Genomic DNA, 18,658 nt, shown 5'->3' with positions numbered 1-18,658 from the left:
CCCTCAACTGTCTGTTCTTTTCTCATCTGCGATACTAAGTAATAATTTGAATAATAATGACCAGCGTCTCACCTTTCTGACAGTAGTCAAACTTGTAGAGGTCACTGTCCTCTGGCTGCTTCTGACAGTACACCAGGTAGTGAGTGATGTTTCCGTTGGGGTCCGTGGGGGGTTTCCACTTCAGGATGATCTGAGACGATGAATTCGATGAGGAGATGGGGTCCAGTGGTACTGAAGGCTCTGAAACACACCGTTGAGCAGCACACTCAGGAAGCAGGCAGCTTTATGGATTGCGGCCAGTTTCTCTAGGCTTCAGCTATTGATAGACCAAGAGACGTGGTTTTCTAGGGGTGCCAGGTCCCAAACAAGATTTACTCACTGGTGGCATTGGTGCTCAGGTAGATTATCTCACTCTTGGCCCCGAGGACCTGGTGTTCATCCGAGGCAGAGAGCTGGGTCTTGACCATGATGGCGTACTGGGTATAGGGCTTTAACGTATGGATGAGGTAGCCAGGCTCCACCTGCTCTTTCCCATCTGAGGCCCGGGGAGGAGGGTCTACATCAGCTATCACCCAGCTGTTAGAGCCACACGCGTCCTGGCCGTCAAACTCGGTCACGTTCTTATAAGGCCTGGGGGGCAGGGACGAAGACGTATTAGAGAAGCACTGTAAGCCACGTCACATTTTGTCACATTCTTGACAGGGTTTTGGAGGAATGATGAAAGGAGAGCAATCTTATTATGCACATCCAAAAGTACCAGCTCCTATTCATAGACGATGCATCTGCTAAGAAATGTCCCCTTCTCTAGTGACCAAGGGACAGCCAATGAATGTCCCATAACCAGCCCCTTCTCTAGTGACCAAGGGACAGCCAATGAATGTCCCGTAACCAGCCCCTTCTCTAGTGACCAAGGGACAGCCAATGAATGTCCCGTAACCAGCCCCTTCTCTAGTGACCAAGGGACAGCCAATGAATGTCCCGTAACCAGCCCCTTCTCTAGTGACCAAGGGACAGCCAATGAATGTCCCGTAACCAGCCCCTTCTCTAGTGACCAAGGGACAGCCAATGAATGTCCCGTAACCAGCCCCTTCTCTAGTGACCAAGGGACAGCCAATGAATGTCCCGTAACCAGCCCCTTCTCTAGTGACCAAGGGACAGCCAATGAATGTCCCGTAACCAGCCCCTTCTCTAGTGACCAAGGGACAGCCAATGAATGTCCCATAACCAGCCCCTTCTCTAGTGACCAAGGGACAGCCAATGAATGTCCCGTAACCAGCCCCTTCTCTAGTGACCAAGGGACAGCCAATGTCCCACCAATGTCCCACTATAAACCCCCACTCTAGTAACAAAGATCCAGTTTTTCTCCATCACTCTGTGATTTTAAGGGTGATTTTAATAATCTATTGATTATTTTCCTAATTGATTACTCTATGCAAAAAAATCCATGGTTTAGCCTATGTGGTATTTATTTTTACCCAGAACAAATGTATACAGAAAATGTTCCTTTGTTCCATGAGCTGAAATAAAAGATCCCACTCATACATGCATACATGTATTCCCAGTCATGTGAAATCCATAGATTAGGACCTAATCAATTCATGTCAGCTGACTGATCTCTTTTAATGAACTGTAACTCATAAAAATCTTAGAAATTCTTGCTTTTTAGGTTTTGTCCAGTTTACCAGAAGAAAAGGTAGAAAGAATAAACAAGAGGAAAACAGTTATTCAGAATGGCCTACGCTGTGATGCCTACTATACAGTACAGACGTTTCACAATTTAGATTTGAATTTGTTTTCAGTGGTGCCTACAAACAGGTTTACACATATTACTGAATCACTGTGACAGTGATAGTGTAAACATATTAAAACATATATTTATATTTACATAACCATATTAAAAAAGTCCATTACATTTTTAAGTAATGTCCAGTTAGATTTGAGTCTTGATTGGTCAATAAGCTTATTTGATGTGTTCAACTGTTGTATTTTTTTCTTTCCCAGACTAGTTGACAAATTGTAGCAGTGAATTCCAAGCGAATTCATAAATAAGGTCCTGCTTAATCACAGCAACGGCCAGTCAACATGTATCTCAGCATTACCTCAGTCAATGTTGAGATATATTTCTTCTGAAGCACATCTGATACTGTGAGCTTACAGGCGCCGAAGCCACCACAAGAAGTCATTAGAGTGCAACGAGGCATTGCAACCCAATCTGATTACTAACCGTAAAAACCGGGATGGTGCTAATCCGCAAGCAAAATTTGAACCTGGTCTCTCAATGACGCTGCTAACTGACACAGCTAACAGCAAGGCAGTGACTTTAACACTGCACCATTTGGGGACACCACTCATTTACTTTCAGTACATTCTACAATGTATTTATGCACTTTACTTTCAGTACATTCTATAATGTATTTATGCACTTTACTTTCAGTACATTCTACAATGTATTTACGCACTTGACTTTCAGTACATTCTATAATGTATTTATGCACTTTACTTTCAGTACATTCTACAATGTATTTACGCACTTGACTTTCAGTACATTCCAGTATGTACTTATGCACTTTACTTTCAGTACATTCTAGTATGTATTCATGTACTTTAAAAAAAAAAACTTACGCCTCTTTGTAGAGGACCATGAAGCCTAATAGGTCTCTAAAGTCTGGCGGCCAGAAGGCTTCCCACTTGATGAGGATCTTGTCTGACTGTGTGCGCATCGTGGTGAATTTCAAAACCTGGGATTCACCTGGACGCCAACAGAAAAGACCAAGAAAAGTGATCAGTGAGAGATTAAAGGTGAGAGGAATAACAATATTGTTGGGTGTTGCTCTGTCAATGCCAAGGACCACTAAATACTTGGAAGTAAATGTTAACTGCCACTCTGTGTAAAATGAACCTGCTACATGAGCATATTATTATCAACGCTGTCTACAGTTTTACGTTCCAGGCTGGTCTTACAGGACGCCTGGTCTCCATTGGTCCTGCCGACGATTTCATTCTTGATGTCTCTTCCCTTGGTTCCTGTCACTTCCTCCATCTTGCGGATCTCAGACATGCACAGTTTGGAGTTGTGAAGGAACAACATGCGGCCCTGGAGGATGGTCAGGTTGTGTTTGTTCCAGTCCCACAGCTGACGAAGGTTCTGGTTGTCCAATGCGAAGAATGAGTAGTTCCTGGGAAAACACATGAATAGAGACATCGAGAGTCAATCTCAAGAAAGCATACTGGTCTACGCTTCAAAGTCAAATGTCAATTAGGACGTTGTTTCAAGTGCAATTCTAAAATCAGCACTCGTTATTTAGTGCAGCACATGTGAGACCTACCCCTCTTGGGTCAGGGTTTCTCCTCGGATGAGGTGCAGCTTGCGGAGGAAAGAGAGGGAAACAAGGGCATAGGCTCTCTTGATGGTCAGATAGCCTGTAATCTCCTCCAGCTGACCCAGGTTAGCCTCCAGCTCTGCTGCTATGTTGTCTAATGGAGGGAGGGGAAAGTCAGTCTGTCACAAGGTTCACTTTGGCTGCTTTTTCGTCATTTTAGTTTCTACTAGTCTACTATAATAACTCTGGACAACAGGTCTAGTGCAGTTGGACAAGACCATCGGATTGTGCCCATCATAAAAAGAAGAGGTAGCTTGAATATTTATTATTTCATAAAAAAAAGCTATGACAAAATGTTTTGACTTAAATGACAGGCCATTTTGATCTTGAAACTAATGCATATCTAGGCTCTCTCTCACCTCCTATCATATAAAGAATCAGAAAGTGTTGTCAAACTACATTAGGTCTATTGTCCAGAGTAATAGTATACCAATAAACTCAAACTAAGTCAGACTAAAGAATCTGACAAACAGAACACTGGTCAGTCAGTGCGCATTTGCTGAAAGCTGTCTGAGAGAAATCGGGGTAACGGTCAGCCAATTCAGATTAGAAGTGGTTAAGGTTAGTTTCAGTTGCTTTCAATGTAAAGCATTTTGAAAAACCTATACACCCTGTTAGGTGGCTAAGTAAGTGGGAGGTTGGTAGGAAGGAAAAGGCTGAGAGAAGAAGAGGAAAGCGACAGTATGCAGTACATACTGCCTCCGCGGATCTTGATGATCAGGCTGCCGTTGAGAACAGTGCATCCTCTCAGGGCCTGGGCTGCTGTGACCGAGTCCACAGTCTTCACCCCCGTACACATTTTAGGACACAAGCCTGCACATGGAGAACAGTTCAACCTGCAAAGACAAAGACACCTTTAAAACGTGGTTACGGCCAACGATCACAATCTCAGAAAAAAAAGAAATTGGGTCACAACAAGCCAGCGAATAAGGAAATACATTTTTATCCGAGCAAAGAAACGGTTGTCGTAGAGATTAAAATTAGGTTTGTAAAATTTGAGACATTCCTCAAGATATGCCAAAACCCTTTCAGGAATGTATATATCTTTGAGCCTCACGTCATTACCCAACCTGTGAACCATGTCCCCAGAATAGGAAAATGTTTGCACTGTATACTGACACTGTAACACATTCTCACATGAGGAGTGCCAACACATGTTGGCTACCAAGTCAAGAGAAATGTCTATCAGGTGCCACCACCGAGGTAGACAGAGAACAAGGGCGATTTGAGTGATGTTTTGTGTCAGCCCAATCCTGCGGGAAGTCGCCAGTTTACAGGAACTCTTTCATTGCTTGTAGCTGACACCCCAGAAAGTGTTTTCTCCCAATCATTTGCCATTGAATACAAACCCTTACCAAAATGTGTTGGAAGTATTGATGATCTAACATCTGTTTTTCTAAATGAAAACAAATGATAAATCAAACTGTTTGCGGTGGCCTAGGGTGGTCCAGCAGTCTATGCCACGGCCTTGGCGCACATGAACGGTTTCAGCATGGGTTGGATTCCAGGTATTCCAGCACTGTCTTTCCTAGATTTTCTCCTCTGTCAATGAAGCACAAAATGCCACAAAAGATATGTATGGCCAGAGGAAATATTTTTGCTTATATATTTTTCTTCTTAACTCTCACTACGTAGTTGTCGGGTGACATGTCACAGGAATTTAATTGTGCAGGATGACACTTTGTTGTGGGGTGCATTTGACAAATAAACCCTGAAACTTGAATCAGGCACACAAATGTCACCAGCATGATCAACTATTCCAAGGAAAAAAACTGGTTGAAACCAGGTTTCCTCTGCCAGGAGGTAAAAGATTCTGCAAGACAGAACGTGTTGTATTAAAATGAAAACTGATTTAAAATAATAATGTAACAATTTTACACTATGAAATATAAGTAAATATAAGTCCCTAAATAATAATAGTGTATCTACAATATAATATGTACCTATAATATTTGATTGTCTTGTATTAGTACAGCATTTCAAATGAAGTAGAATTTAGAAACAATGCAAATTGATTGCAAGCATTTAAGTAGTGTCACACATTCCAGACTGCTACACACACTGGAACTGAATTTATCACGATGAATAAACAGGCCAGTTTTCCAGGCAGCACAACCAGCTTTGGAAATTACACCACAGCTCAAATAAAAGGAATTGATCATGTCTTTAAGAGCCTTTCACTATGACCAAGCAGTATATGGATCAGCTACCGAATCTCTCTGGCAAACACCAATTACAATTGGTGTCCAATTCGTTTTATTGACATCCAATGCTGCTGTGACCACAGAAAATTTAAATATACTTCATATCCCCCATCATATCTCATTATGGGTCTGATTTCTTAGAAGCCGAAAAATAATAAGAGGTTATTTAGCTTCATGTACATCGAAAGTATACATTCAGTTAGATTGCCCAATAAAGAAAACTATCCAACAAGACTTGAAATAAAACATAAAATATTGAATGTGTGCAGATGCAATGATTTGTATAATAATTTAAATTAATTACTTAATTTACTGAATGCACTAGGATTTTGGGGGAAATTAGAGATGTTCCTTATCTACAGTTATTAGGGGACCTGGGAGGGGACCCCTTACCTGGCTTCTCCTCCCTCATTGGACAACACCACAAAGTGTCCTAGTAGCCCTAAAAAAACTCCCTTTCCCTCTCACTTTGTTCTGTCTGTCTCTCTCCGTTATGCAGGATGAAAGACAACATCATCATTTTGACAATAAAGACTTGAAGAGTGATCAGATGAAAGAAGAGTGAAGAAAAGAAAAACAGGAAGTTAATTATTTGGTGGTGGTGGGGGGGGGGGGGCAAAAAGAAACAGTATGCACAAAAGGGAAAGCAATGGTGAAAAGTGACAAAGAGAGGAAGTAGTTGTGTGGTGCAAATGTTCCTGCGGTGAGCGCCTCAGTAAGTACCTTCCTCTCCTCAGGCGGAGACAAACGCAGCAGAGCTGCTGAGACCTTAAATCACAAAACATCCACCACACTGCCAGAGGCCCAGTGAATAGGGACTCAGTTCATTCACACTTTGTTTTGCTCTCATCCCCTCAAAAAGAACATATTCCACTGTTTAACTGTAGTTCCAGGCATTCCTGACCACACTTATCCATTTTAGACGTTGGCTAAAAGGCCATAGTCCGCCCGTGCTCTACGCGGCAGCGGTCGTGAGCCAGCACCTCAACCCATCGTTAACTCACCATCGCCCTACTGCATGCTAGGAAATGCCTTTTTCTGTCCGTTAGCCACACATATGGAAACAAATGGGGGGGGGGGGTCAAGGGAGAGAACGTGACATGGTGGAGGGGGCGGAGCTGGGGGTGTGCGAGCCGGGATATTATGAAATGACTTATTGCCTCAAGCAGGCCATTTCAAGGTGGGGACCCTCCAGATAAACAAGTCAATGTTGTGTCATGTTCCCTTTTTCTAATCCGGCAGTAAATAGCCCTCTTAACAGGCACACGTTTGAAGTAATTCACACTTGGTAGCGTCCACAGGAACAGTCCACAGCCGGCATCAAGAAAGTCTGTTATTCCCCGTCAAAGGGGCTAGTATCCTGTAGCAGAATGGACCTCCATCCTGTGGCTTACGTCATTTTCTGTTCGGGAATGGAATAAATAATCTGACCCCACCACATGTTCACCACTTCTCAAACACCAAAAAGTGAAGTTCAGGTGCCAGTCAGAATCAGTTTGAAGATATTTTCAGAGACAGCACTTGGGCTGCAGGCATAAGAACCTCGGCCCTCTGCAGTACCCTGAGGGAAGACGAACATGTCTCATGCCTGCTTGTGGATATTAGGGACGAAAAGGCCTAGCAAATGCCACAAAATGTATGGAAAGCACGGCGGCCTCACAGCCACGCTAAGGTTCATGGGAAGGAACGGGAAGAGGGAAAGAAGCAACAAAGAAAGCCTGAAGGAACACACAGGGATGTCACTATTATAACTGGACATGGCTCATTTCAAGCCTGGCTCAATAAAAGGTATGCTCCAACACTGTGGGACCCAGACTGAGTCACAGCCTGAAAGCAAACCCCCGAGAGCACCAGGCTAGCTCAGTCACAACCCTAGCCCTTGAGCCCCATCTGCTCCCCGGTCACAGCCCTGTCGGCGAGGGTGATTTATGTCTGGCTGTGGACGCTCCCTCATTCTGCCCAGCAGCTGAGGACTCAAAACAGTCTATGTCGCAATGGCCACAGAATGGAGAATTATAACCTATTGACATCCTGGATACATACTGGACAGCGTGTGTCAACCTATCTGAGAACGTACTCAACTACGAGACCCTAAGAAATGTCCCACTCAGAAGGCGGTGTTGATCTCTTCCTTCTCTAAAAGCAATGTTATCTATAGGTTTAAGGCACAGGGACACCAGTAGAATTGTGAAGCAGAACTTTACACCGAACGAAGCGCTTGAAGTAACAAACCGTTACTCCATGTTGAAACTGTCGAACATGAAAGCCGCCAGTTTGGTCCCAAAAACAAGTGAATAGTCACTTAGTGTAAAAATGGTCTTTGGTTAATGCTCCAGATAATCTGTATTTGTTGGCAATCTACAGTGGGGAGGGAATTTAGGTACCCTAGATTTCCACTTCAGGTGGTTAGAGTTCTACAGTCTACTGAGAAACTCATGAGTGAGAGGAGAAACGGGTCTCCGAGCACAGCATTTCTTAAACCTAGTTCCGTGGACTGGCTCCAGACCCTGGAGGAATGCCAGCCAAATTGTGGCTTATCCCTCATGAAACAGTTCCATTGATTGCATTGGCAAAGTCGGTGGTTTAGTAATTTCGAATGGTTTGAGCTCTTACGACCCCCTTCAATTAAAAGTACGACTCCTGTTTCCATTTGTGATGCTTTTCAGATGTATGTGTGGGACATGTTAAAAGAGACTGCAGACACCGCGATTAAAAGCAATTCATGTCTTTTCCACACTAATTCCCCCCCATGGCCTTTAGGGGACCATTTGTCTAACAAAATATTTATTTTGCTGGGTGTACACTCCAGGAGGTCTCATTAGTGTATGTGTGTTTATGTGTGTGTTGCGCTTCCATTCTAAATACTGCACATACATTTCCCCATCTGGACAAAAGGTAATTCCCCAACGTAGCCAATGCGAAGACAAGATCCCGCTGGAGGCAATGGCTAAAGCATTCAGCAACGCGTTCAGTCCACAGAGGCCAGTAGACCCGCATGTTTAAACAGAACCAGCCTGTTAGAAGTTGACTAAACTAAGCCAAACGCCTGAGGATGCGTCCCAAGTGACACCGTATTCCCCACACAGACCAGTGCACTACTTATAACCAGTCATATGGGACCTGGTTAAGATGCGGGCCACGTAGGGAGTAGGGTTTCGTTTGAGACGCTGCCCGATGAAACACAGAGGGGCCGTGCCCTTTCTGTTCCCCTGCCAGCTGTTCACTGTCAAAGTGTCAGGTGACTCCAAGCGAGAGGTCGGCAGGCAGGGAGAGGCCGTGGGGACACAGCGCACGGATGGTGTAGTCATTCTGCACCAGCCCATTAGAAGACCCCCAGAGCCTCTACATTCAGTCCCCAAAGTGGAGCGCACAGTCAGGACTGTTTTTGTGTTTTGCCCTCCTCTAAATCCAGATCTACTTCATGTATGGAAAACTGAGGAGAGGAAAAAAAAGATGTGACCCACATTAACGGAGCCTACGAGTTATGTGCTCTGTGGACTGTGCTGTGTGTAGGGGGGACAAGACAGTGAATGGGCTCATTGAACGCTGTAGGGAATGATGACGTTACCGGTAACAAAGGTGTGAGGTAACTGACACCAGTGTAGTGAAGGGCTTCAGAACCAAATATGACACCGCACACCACGAAGAGCGCTTACTGACATCCACCATATCAACACCACTCCCACCAACCGTGTTTGTTATGGCTCTTAGTGGGCACAGTATGGTAATAGGTATGTTTATTATGGCTCATAGTGGGCACAGTATGGTAATAGGTATGTTTATTATGGCTCTTAGTGGGCACAGTATGGTAATAGGTATGTTTATTATGGCTCTTAGTGGGCACAGTATGGTAATAGGTATGTTTATTATGGCTCTTAGATGGCACAGTATGGTAATAGGTATGTTTATTATGGCTCTTAGATGGCACAGTATGGTAATAGGTATGTTTATTATGGCTCTTAGATGGCACAGTATGGTAATAGGTATGTTTATTATGGCTCTTAGTGGGCACAGTATGGTAATAGGTATGTTTATTATGGCTCTTAGTGGGCATAGTATGGTAATAGGTATGTTTATTATGGCTCATAGTGGGCACAGTATGGTAATAGGTATGTTTATTATGGCTCTTAGTGGGCACAGTATGGTAATAGGTATGTTTATTATGGCTCTTAGTTGGCACAGTATGGTAATAGGTATGTTTATTATGGCTCATAGTGGGCACAGTATGGTAATAGGTATGTTTATTATGGCTCTTAGTGGGCACAGTATGGTAATAGGTATGTTTATTATGGCTCATAGTGGGCACAGTATGGTAATAGGTATGTTTATTATGGCTCTTAGTGGGCACAGTATGGTAATAGGTATGTTTATTATGGCTCTTAGATGGCACCGTATGGTAATAGATATGTTTATTATGGCTCTTAGTTGGCACCGTATGGTAATAGGTATGTTTATTATGGCTCTTAGATGGCACCGTATGGTAATAGGTATGTTTATTATGGCTCTTAGATGGCACCGTATGGTAATAGATATGTTTATTATGGCTCTTAGTTGGCACCGTATGGTAATAGGTATGTTTATTATGGCTCTTAGATGGCACCGTATGGTAATAGATATGTTTATTATGGCTCTTAGTTGGCACCGTATGGTAATAGGTATGTTTATTATGGCTCTTAGATGGCACCGTATGGTAATAGATATGTTTATTATGGCTCTTAGTGGGCACAGTATGGTAATAGGTATGTTTATAATGGCTCTTAGTTGGCACCGTATGGTAATAGGTATGTTTATTATGGCTCTTAGATGGCACAGTATGGTAATAGGTATGTTTATTATGGCTCTTAGACGCTTTTAAATGGTTCTTTGATGGTACAGTATGCTAATCAGTTGGTGTATTTTGGCGTTTAGAGTTTGCCAATAAGAGTCCACCATAACACCCGGTGAGACCACCCATGAGGGACAAACATGCATGACAGAAGGGATACTTGTACATGGTTCTCATGACAAATATTTAAGACTTAAAAAATATTTTTTGTTCAATTTAACCAGTAGCTGTAAGTGTGAAACTCACTCGTATGACATGTGACCTGCAGCCAACACCAGAAGAATCCACGGCTAACTTACGTGGTCGAGTTGATAGTAGTGTATCCCGAGGGGCACTCTGCGATGCACGCCCCGTTGTGGATGACATACTCGTGGCAGTCGCTGCCCTTCCCGCTCTTGCACTGGTTGTGGAGGTCCTGGCAGAACGAGTGAGAGATGCACCGCCAGCCCTTGAAGGTGTAGTATCCGCGGGGACACTTCTCCACACAGGTGTCCTTGTGCCGGAGGTTCTGGCAGGCCACGCAGCTACTGGCATTGCCGGCTTCCCAGCAGCCTCCCAGGCACTGGTCGTGGCAGCAGTGGCCATGCGGGGTACAGGCCCGGTGCTTGCAGGAGGAGGGACACACTGTGGAGAGGGAGATTGTTCATATTTTATGTTTAGACTCAGTAAAGGGAGCTATCTGAATAGGGTTTTGTATTGACTGTCAGGGTGAAAAACCTCTGGATCAAATACAGTGGGGAGAACAAGTATTTGATACACTGCTGATTTTGCAGGTTTTCCTTCTTACAAAGCATGTAGAGGTCTGTTTTTTTTAATCATAGTTACACTTCAACTGTGAGAGACGTAATCTAAAACAAAAATCCTGAAAATCACATTGTATGATTTTTAAATAATTTATTTGCATATTATTGCATGACATAAGGATTTGATCACCTACCAACCAGTAAGAATTCCAGCTCTCACAGACCTGTTAGTTTTTCTTTAAGAAGCCCTCCTGTTCTCCAATTATTACCTGTATTAACTGCACATTTTTGAACTCCTTATCTGTATAAAAGACACCTGTCCACACACTCAATCAAACATACTCCAACCTCTCCACAATGGCCAAGACCAGAGAGCTGTGTAAAGACATCAGGGATAGAATTGTAGACCTGCACAAGGCTGGGATGGGCTACAGGACAATAGGCAAGCAGCTTGGTGAGAAGGCAACAACTGTTGGCGCAATTATAAGAAAATGGAAGAAGTTCTAGATGACGGTCAATCTCCCTCGGTCTGGGCCTCCATGCAAGATCTCACCTCGTGGGGCATCAATGATCATGAGGAAGGTGAGGGATCAACCCAGAACTACACAGCAGGACCTGACCTGAAGAGAGCTGGGACCACAATCTCAAAGAAAACCATTAGTAACACACTAAGTCATCATGGATTAAAATCCTGCAGCGCACGCAAGATCCCCCTGCTCAAGCCAGTGCATGTCCAGGCCCGTCTGAAGTTTGTCAATGACCATCTGGATGATCCAGAGGAGGAATGGGAGAAGGTCATTTGGTCTGATGAGACAAAAATAGAGCTTTTTGGTCTAAACTCCACTCGCTGTGTTTGGAGGAAGAAGAAGGTACAACCCCAAGAACACCATTCCAACCGTGAAGCATGGAGGTGGAAACATCATTCTTTGGGGATGCTTTTTTGCAAAGGGGACAGGACGACTGCACCGTATTGAGGGGAGGATGGATGGGGTCATGTATCGTGAGATCTTGGCCAACAACCTCCTTCCCTCAGTAAGAGCATTGAAGATGGGTCGTGGCTGGGTCTTCCAGCATTACAACGACCAGAAACACACAGCCAGGGCAACTAAGGAGTGGCTCCGTAAGAAGCATCTCAAGGTCCTGGAGTGGCCTAGCCAGTCTCCAGACCTGAACCCAATAGAAAATCTTTGGAAGGAGCTGAAAGTCCGTATTGCCCAGCGACAGCCCCGAAACCTGAAGGATCTGGAGAAGGTGTGTATGGAGGAGTGGGCCAAAATCCCTGCTGCAGTGTGTGCAAACCTTGTCAAGAAGTACAGGAAACGTATGATCTCTGTAATTGCAAATAAAGGTTTCTGTACCAAATATTAAGTTCTGCTTTTCTGATGTATCGAATACTTATGTCATGCAATAAAATGCAAATTCATTATAAAAAAATCATACAATGTGATTTTCTGGATTTTTGTTTTAGATTCTGTCACTCACAGTTGAAGAGTAACTATGATAAAAATGACAGACGTCTACATGCTTTGTAAGTGGGAAAACCTGCAAAATCGGCAGTGTATCAAATACTTGTTCTCCCCACTGTATGCTACCAGGTCTCACTGATCCCGGGTCTCAAACAAAACGTGGCATGCATGTTGTAATCCCCAAGCCGGAAAGGTGACAATTCCTTATTTTATTGTAACCATTATTTTACCATGTAAGAATGAGAAACAATATACTAAGGCAAGTATTACTAAGAATATATTGTCATTTTCAGCAATGACCCAGGATAAAATTAAGTTAGCTGTCTTGCTCAGGGACAGAAGAGCAGATTTGTCACTTTGTTGTCACAAGGACTAAATACAGAGATCTTTTGACGACTGGTTAGATAATGTAAACACAGGGACACCTTGCCATTCTGTCCCAAATCACATAACAGTACAACAACATTCTCTAATGAAGAGTTAAGTGTGGTCAAACAAACAAAAACAGTTATATTTACTCAAAAATTCTCCACAGTCTCCATGCTGAAACCCACAGGCAAAACAAAGAGAAGAGATATGAGATGTTGTTATGTCTGTCCACTGTGTTTGGAGAGAGAGAGGAGAGCTGGCTCAAACGACCATGGCAACAAAAGCCTAAACCCAAAAATGGATAACAAGGAAAGGAGGACAGGCTGGACTGAGGGAGGGAGGGAGGGATTTCTGATTAAAACACTTTGTTTTAATCAGCTGGTAAGTCTGTGCCTCAACACCTCACCAAACATTATGGGCAGGAGGGATTTAATGGCAAAACTCAGGGTTCAGTAGGTCTGGCAGACATTATGCATCCTGACTCCTACTACACCAAGGCCAGACCGCAGAACAGGTGCCCAGTCACCACAAAAACGAGGAAAGGATGTGAGGTGTGAGGAAGCTAACTTCGTCATTCCCGTAATCAACGTTACTCCACCTATTTACAGATCTGCTTGTTGACCACCATCGTGAGGTGGTTTAAAACTGGACGCCAGCAGCCCTGTTAAGACAGTTCTGTGGACGGAGAGTAGGAGCTTTAGGAGGCCTGGAAGAGGGCACAGTGCGATATGTATAACATACCGACCCACCAAAGTCCAAAACAGTCACAACAATACATGGGACCTTGGTAACAGCCATCTGCACACTAACCACAGCTTCTAACAAGCTGGGCTGGCTGGACTGGGCAGGGATAACATTTGGCAGATGAGACATCAATGTGTCCAGCCTGACACCAAAAACGATCTACTTCTCTCTCGGGGTGACCCCTTGTCACCCCTTTATGTCAATAACAAGCCAGTTCAGTCAGAGCTCCCTGGGCTCACTGCAACATAACAGGACCAGCTCATAAACAGAGACTGGGTTCCAACAACCACATTACATAGAAATATATCCGCAGGACATTCAGCTCTCTGTCGCCTTTGACTCAAGCACCTTTCCTTTAGGTTTCCTTTACAAGGGTTTTAGACAGTAAACATTCAACTAAACTCCCCCTCCCACCTGATTGTAACGGCCGAATTGGATCCGTGGATATCCTTTAATGCCTTCCTGATCTTCATCACAGACGTTAAGGTATCACTGGCAGGCCCATTACGGTAATGGAGTGATACATGACAACATCATCTGTGGCTCAGGTCTGAGCCATTGTGTCCCACCACAGCAACATGAACTTCTGACCATAAAACCAACACGTCTTGAAATAAAACACCCCGGTTAGATTTGTTTTTTTATAGTAACACAATATGGTGATGTAAGGGAAAGTATGACTCTAAACAGACGCAAGTCATTTCTGGTTAGATGGTGTAGGAGTGTGAGTGATCCAGTACAGTGTGGGGCCGTCTGGGGCCACTGTTAAGTCGCTCTGGACAAGAGGGTCTGCTAAATGACTAAAATGAATGCCGGGTGTGAGGACACACAGACATATACCAGACTGGCAGTCAAAATATTCCTACAAAGGCTAAGACGGCACACACACAATTCTGGACAATTCCAAAATGTCTGCCGATGTGCAAATCCCAACGGAAAACTTTCCAGGACTGCTTCTCATTTCATATGGCTGGAAACATGGCTTCAGCAAGGATTTTCTAGATTTGTGATTTATATTTATTTCAGTTTTCATTTATTTTAATTTTTATTTGGAAATATAGCTAGTTTATGTTCATTTTCAAGAAGCTAACCTTTTCCTTTCTTGCTGTGCCCCTAAGTTGGATGAAGTTACCTGTGTTATTTTATACAGGAGGGGCAATCAATTTTGAGATGACTACATGACCATAAGGTGAGCCAAACATGAAAATGTTCATCCTGAGTTGAATTAAAAGTTTTCTTACTCCACAAAACTGACAGGAAGTGGACAGCTCTGGTGTTAGGCAGGTTTACAGATGTGATTTCCACTGAGTAGTGATAAGCCAATGGGTTAGGTCATAGGTTAAGTAAATATCAATGTAACTGAAACAGACTTCTGCATGAAATCCTCGCCCTTGTTTCCGCCCATCCGATGCTTCAAATTTAGTACTACATGAAAGACGAATGATGCCGACTGAGCTCGCTATTCTTCGACAGATCAGGCAAAAAAGGATTGGGAAAGAAGAGGAGCTGGAAAGAACTGGCCAGCCTTCGAGGGATGACCGCACCATGAGGACATTGCACGCTTATTGCCAGAAGAACAAGGACAGACCTCTGTCTCTCAAACAGCAGACAGGCCAGGCCTCTACTCGCAGCCTGTCTGAAAGAAGGGGCCAGAGAGGGGTGGAGAGGGAGGGAGGGGGCTGGTTAGTGTCAGCTCAGAGAGGGGTGGAGATGGAGGGAGGGGGCAGGTTAGTGTCAGCTCAGAGAGGGGTGGAGATGGAGGGAGGGGGCAGGTTAGTGTCAGCTCAGAGAGGGGTGGAGAGATAAAAGTGGGGGATGGACAGCAGACTTGTAGAGGGGCGAATGAACATAAACGCGAAGTAAACCAAACAACTGAAAAACACTGATGCCTAAAACATTCACAAAAGTGGGTGTCTGCAATGAAATATTTACATTTTACAATGAGCAGTAAACATACCTCCCCTCTCCTCCTTCCCTGTGCCGTTTTGTCAGCCTGACTCCTGATCCCCCCGGAAAAGTCTGTTACGGAGTACAGCTCACACCAGAGATCCGCCCTCAACCTTAACCAATGTGTTTGCTGGCCATGGAAAGCAGCCATTCAATGGCCTCTTCCATGTCAGGGAGGAAAGTTGTCCTGGGTTAACCCCTAAACGGCCGGAACAGACATGGAGCAGACAGTGGCACATTGGGGAAATATAAGGCCACCTCTCTGCTGAGGGGAAACTCTATCCCCCCTTTTGGGCCGGAGGCTACCTACTACTAACTAGTGCAATGCTAACCCTGCGGCTAACACTGGCCTACAGCATGCCCATTCTTTTCACACTAACGCTAGGTTACGCTACAAAAACAGTGCATTCATTCATTTCCCTCATTCCCATCCACAGCCCTGACTCAGCCTGCGCCAGTAGCTCCCTCCTCTTTCTGCTGCGTTTCTAGGCCACAGTCCCTCCCACTTTCATTCATACGCTTTGTTTTGACGCTAGATGAAGGGATGAGGGAGGAAAGGCGAGGAGGAATGATTACACCGCCCCCAAGATAAACCTCATGGCTGGTCCACTGACCTTAGCCCAGCTTTCCATCCCTCACTGCACCGTACTGCTTAATATGTGATCAAAGGTGTGCTGTGTTTGTTTCTCTTTCATGAGCCTAAGCCTGCAAACCCCCCTTGCAAAGAGAGACCCTGGGAAGATCCGTGCTGGGTCTCAGCCAACTGCAGCACAGGAACAGAACATACTTCTTGCTTTTACACAAACCACTGCTCTAATTGGCAGTGCTGTCTGAGGGCAAAGCGTAGGAAACAATAACAAACAAGTTTTATCCCGGAGGCACTTTCTCAAAGGATGCATACACAGTAAGGCACACAAACTAACAGGGAAAACATCCACACAGATGCACTTTTAGAGTTTGGACTTTCTTGGAGGGCTATGCTGCGAAAGCTTTACTTATAAATGCTTCCAGTAATCTGACTTACAGAGAAGGAGAGGAGAAAGATGAGAGCATAAACAAACCCATCAAGACGCATATCCCTGTAGGCAGGGAGAATGAGGGTAGACTAGGTTGGAGTGTGACCATAGTCAGAATAAGGACAAGCTCCCTAGTCTAAAAAACACAGAGAAAGACACCCGCCAACTCCAGTATAAAATCTAAATCCAAATTGGTTTCCTGTTTTGCAACAATGCCTCCGTTACCAATGCTGCCAAAACAGTCTTGTAAAAATGACCATCCCACCAGTCTTTGTAACATCATTTACAAGGGCGCCACTAATATTCACCTTAATAAATTAGATGGAATTTATCACAAAGCTTTATCATAAACTGGACAAAACTAATTTCCAAGATTTAATGGTGTGAAATGATCAAATCCAAATACATTTATTTAGGAATTACTGACACTGATCAACAAAAAATATTCCAAAATGTCAAAATGAAAAATTCAATCTACAAATTGTTCAAATTTAAAACTAATGAATTGCATAATTATTCATCCCCTTTATTCAGTATTTTGTAGAGACAACTTCAGCAGCAATTACAGAAAACCAGAGTGTATTTGGATAAGTCTCTACCAGCTTTGCACATCTGTACACATCAATTGTTTCCCATTGTTCTTTGCAAATTTGTTCAAGCTCAGTCAATGTGAATGGGGACTTGGGTGAACAGTAATTGTCTAATCTTTCCACATATTATCAAATGGATTGAGTTCCGGGCTTAGACTTTGCCACTCAAGGATATTTTTAAACTTGTCCTGAAGTCACTCCCGCATTGTCTTGACTGTGTACTTTGGGTTGTTGTCTGCAGAAAGATGAGCCTAGTCTGAGGTCCTGTGCTCAATGGATCAGTTTTTTTCAAGGACAGCTATGTTTTACTTAGCCAACCATAATACAAGCTTATCGCAGTGTTTCACTATATACACTATTGTTCTCAGTGTTAAGTCTACTTATAAAAGGTTTGACATCTAACCGGTAACCAAGACAACGATGTCCAAATGTCCACTCTCTGGGGTCCCCGCAGAACAGGGCTATGGCCACAATTACTGCCCTCTATTAAGAATAGAGCACCATTTAGGATTCATCCCAGCCTTTCTGTTATGTCAGTCAATAGTAATGAGACAGAAAGACTGTTTGTTGGCCACCGTTATTACATGTGTACCCGTAAAGGTTCTCATGTCAGCCTGATCCTCCGCTCACTGCACCTGCTTCCAGTTGAAGATTGTTTCCAATACAGGCCATGGTGCTTGCATCATCAGGCTATAGCCTACTCAAACCGCACACCCCTATCCAACAGTTTGTGACTTAACAGGTTTGTAAAATCGATAATATCGGAGGTTCACAAGGCTAAGCGTTCAATAATGTAATCTTTCATAATCATTCCTCAAATTAATCTAGAGGCAGAATCTCAGAAAGTTGCTGTTCGGGAATAGCCTAGATTAAACCTTAATAGGCCTAATAATGACACAGAAACTATTCAGAGATTGACAAATTAAAATGTTAAAACAAAATTGTATACATTTATTTTACTTGCCCAAAGTTTTGTCAAATGAAATTGACTTAGGCTACCAATATCAAATGTTGAATATTTCTAATACAGTTGGTTTACCAATAGAGAATGTCTACTCACTCACTTATTGGCCTTGGATTGTAAAATAGGTAGTCACCTGCAAGCTCCACAGAATTTTGATATTTTTAAGATTTTATTTCTATGTACCAGTTCGGTCACACTCAGAAGGCTGAAATAACAATCAGTGTTTCCCTCTTACTGTAATAACAGTGGCACCCCGCCTCTGCAAAATGGTGATGTGCCGCAACAGGAAAAGCAAAATAAATTTAGGAAATATGTTTTTTTCTCCCAAGATTAGTGCAGTTTACTCTCGCACAAGCAGAGTTGGAGAGTTACAAAAAAACAGTAACTGTACCAACTAAAATATTGTAATC

The 18,658-nt window shown here is 43.5% G+C and overlaps 1 protein-coding gene across 2 annotated transcripts in view; it reads right to left on the bottom strand.

Annotated features, from left to right (window-relative positions):
- Window positions 1–18,658, bottom strand: part of LOC105005877 (insulin receptor) — a 113,062-nt gene that overhangs the window by 10,225 nt on the left and 84,179 nt on the right. For both annotated transcript variants that reach the window (XM_010864099.4, XM_010864100.5), the window contains exons 3-9: window positions 10,709–11,033; window positions 4,077–4,216; window positions 3,327–3,474; window positions 2,962–3,176; window positions 2,623–2,749; window positions 380–630; window positions 73–240 (exon numbers count right to left, since the gene is read on the bottom strand). In XM_010864099.4, the coding sequence (XP_010862401.1) occupies window positions 73–240; window positions 380–630; window positions 2,623–2,749; window positions 2,962–3,176; window positions 3,327–3,474; window positions 4,077–4,216; window positions 10,709–11,033 (1,374 nt within the window). The remainder of the gene's footprint in view (window positions 1–72; window positions 241–379; window positions 631–2,622; window positions 2,750–2,961; window positions 3,177–3,326; window positions 3,475–4,076; window positions 4,217–10,708; window positions 11,034–18,658) is intronic.

The sequence above is a fragment of the Esox lucius genome, chromosome 8, assembly GCF_011004845.1.
Source record: "Esox lucius isolate fEsoLuc1 chromosome 8, fEsoLuc1.pri, whole genome shotgun sequence".
Taxonomy (NCBI): Eukaryota; Metazoa; Chordata; class Actinopteri; order Esociformes; family Esocidae; genus Esox; species Esox lucius.
The sequence above is the reverse complement of the archived record's forward strand: the minus strand, read 5'-3'. Positions and strand labels throughout refer to the sequence as shown.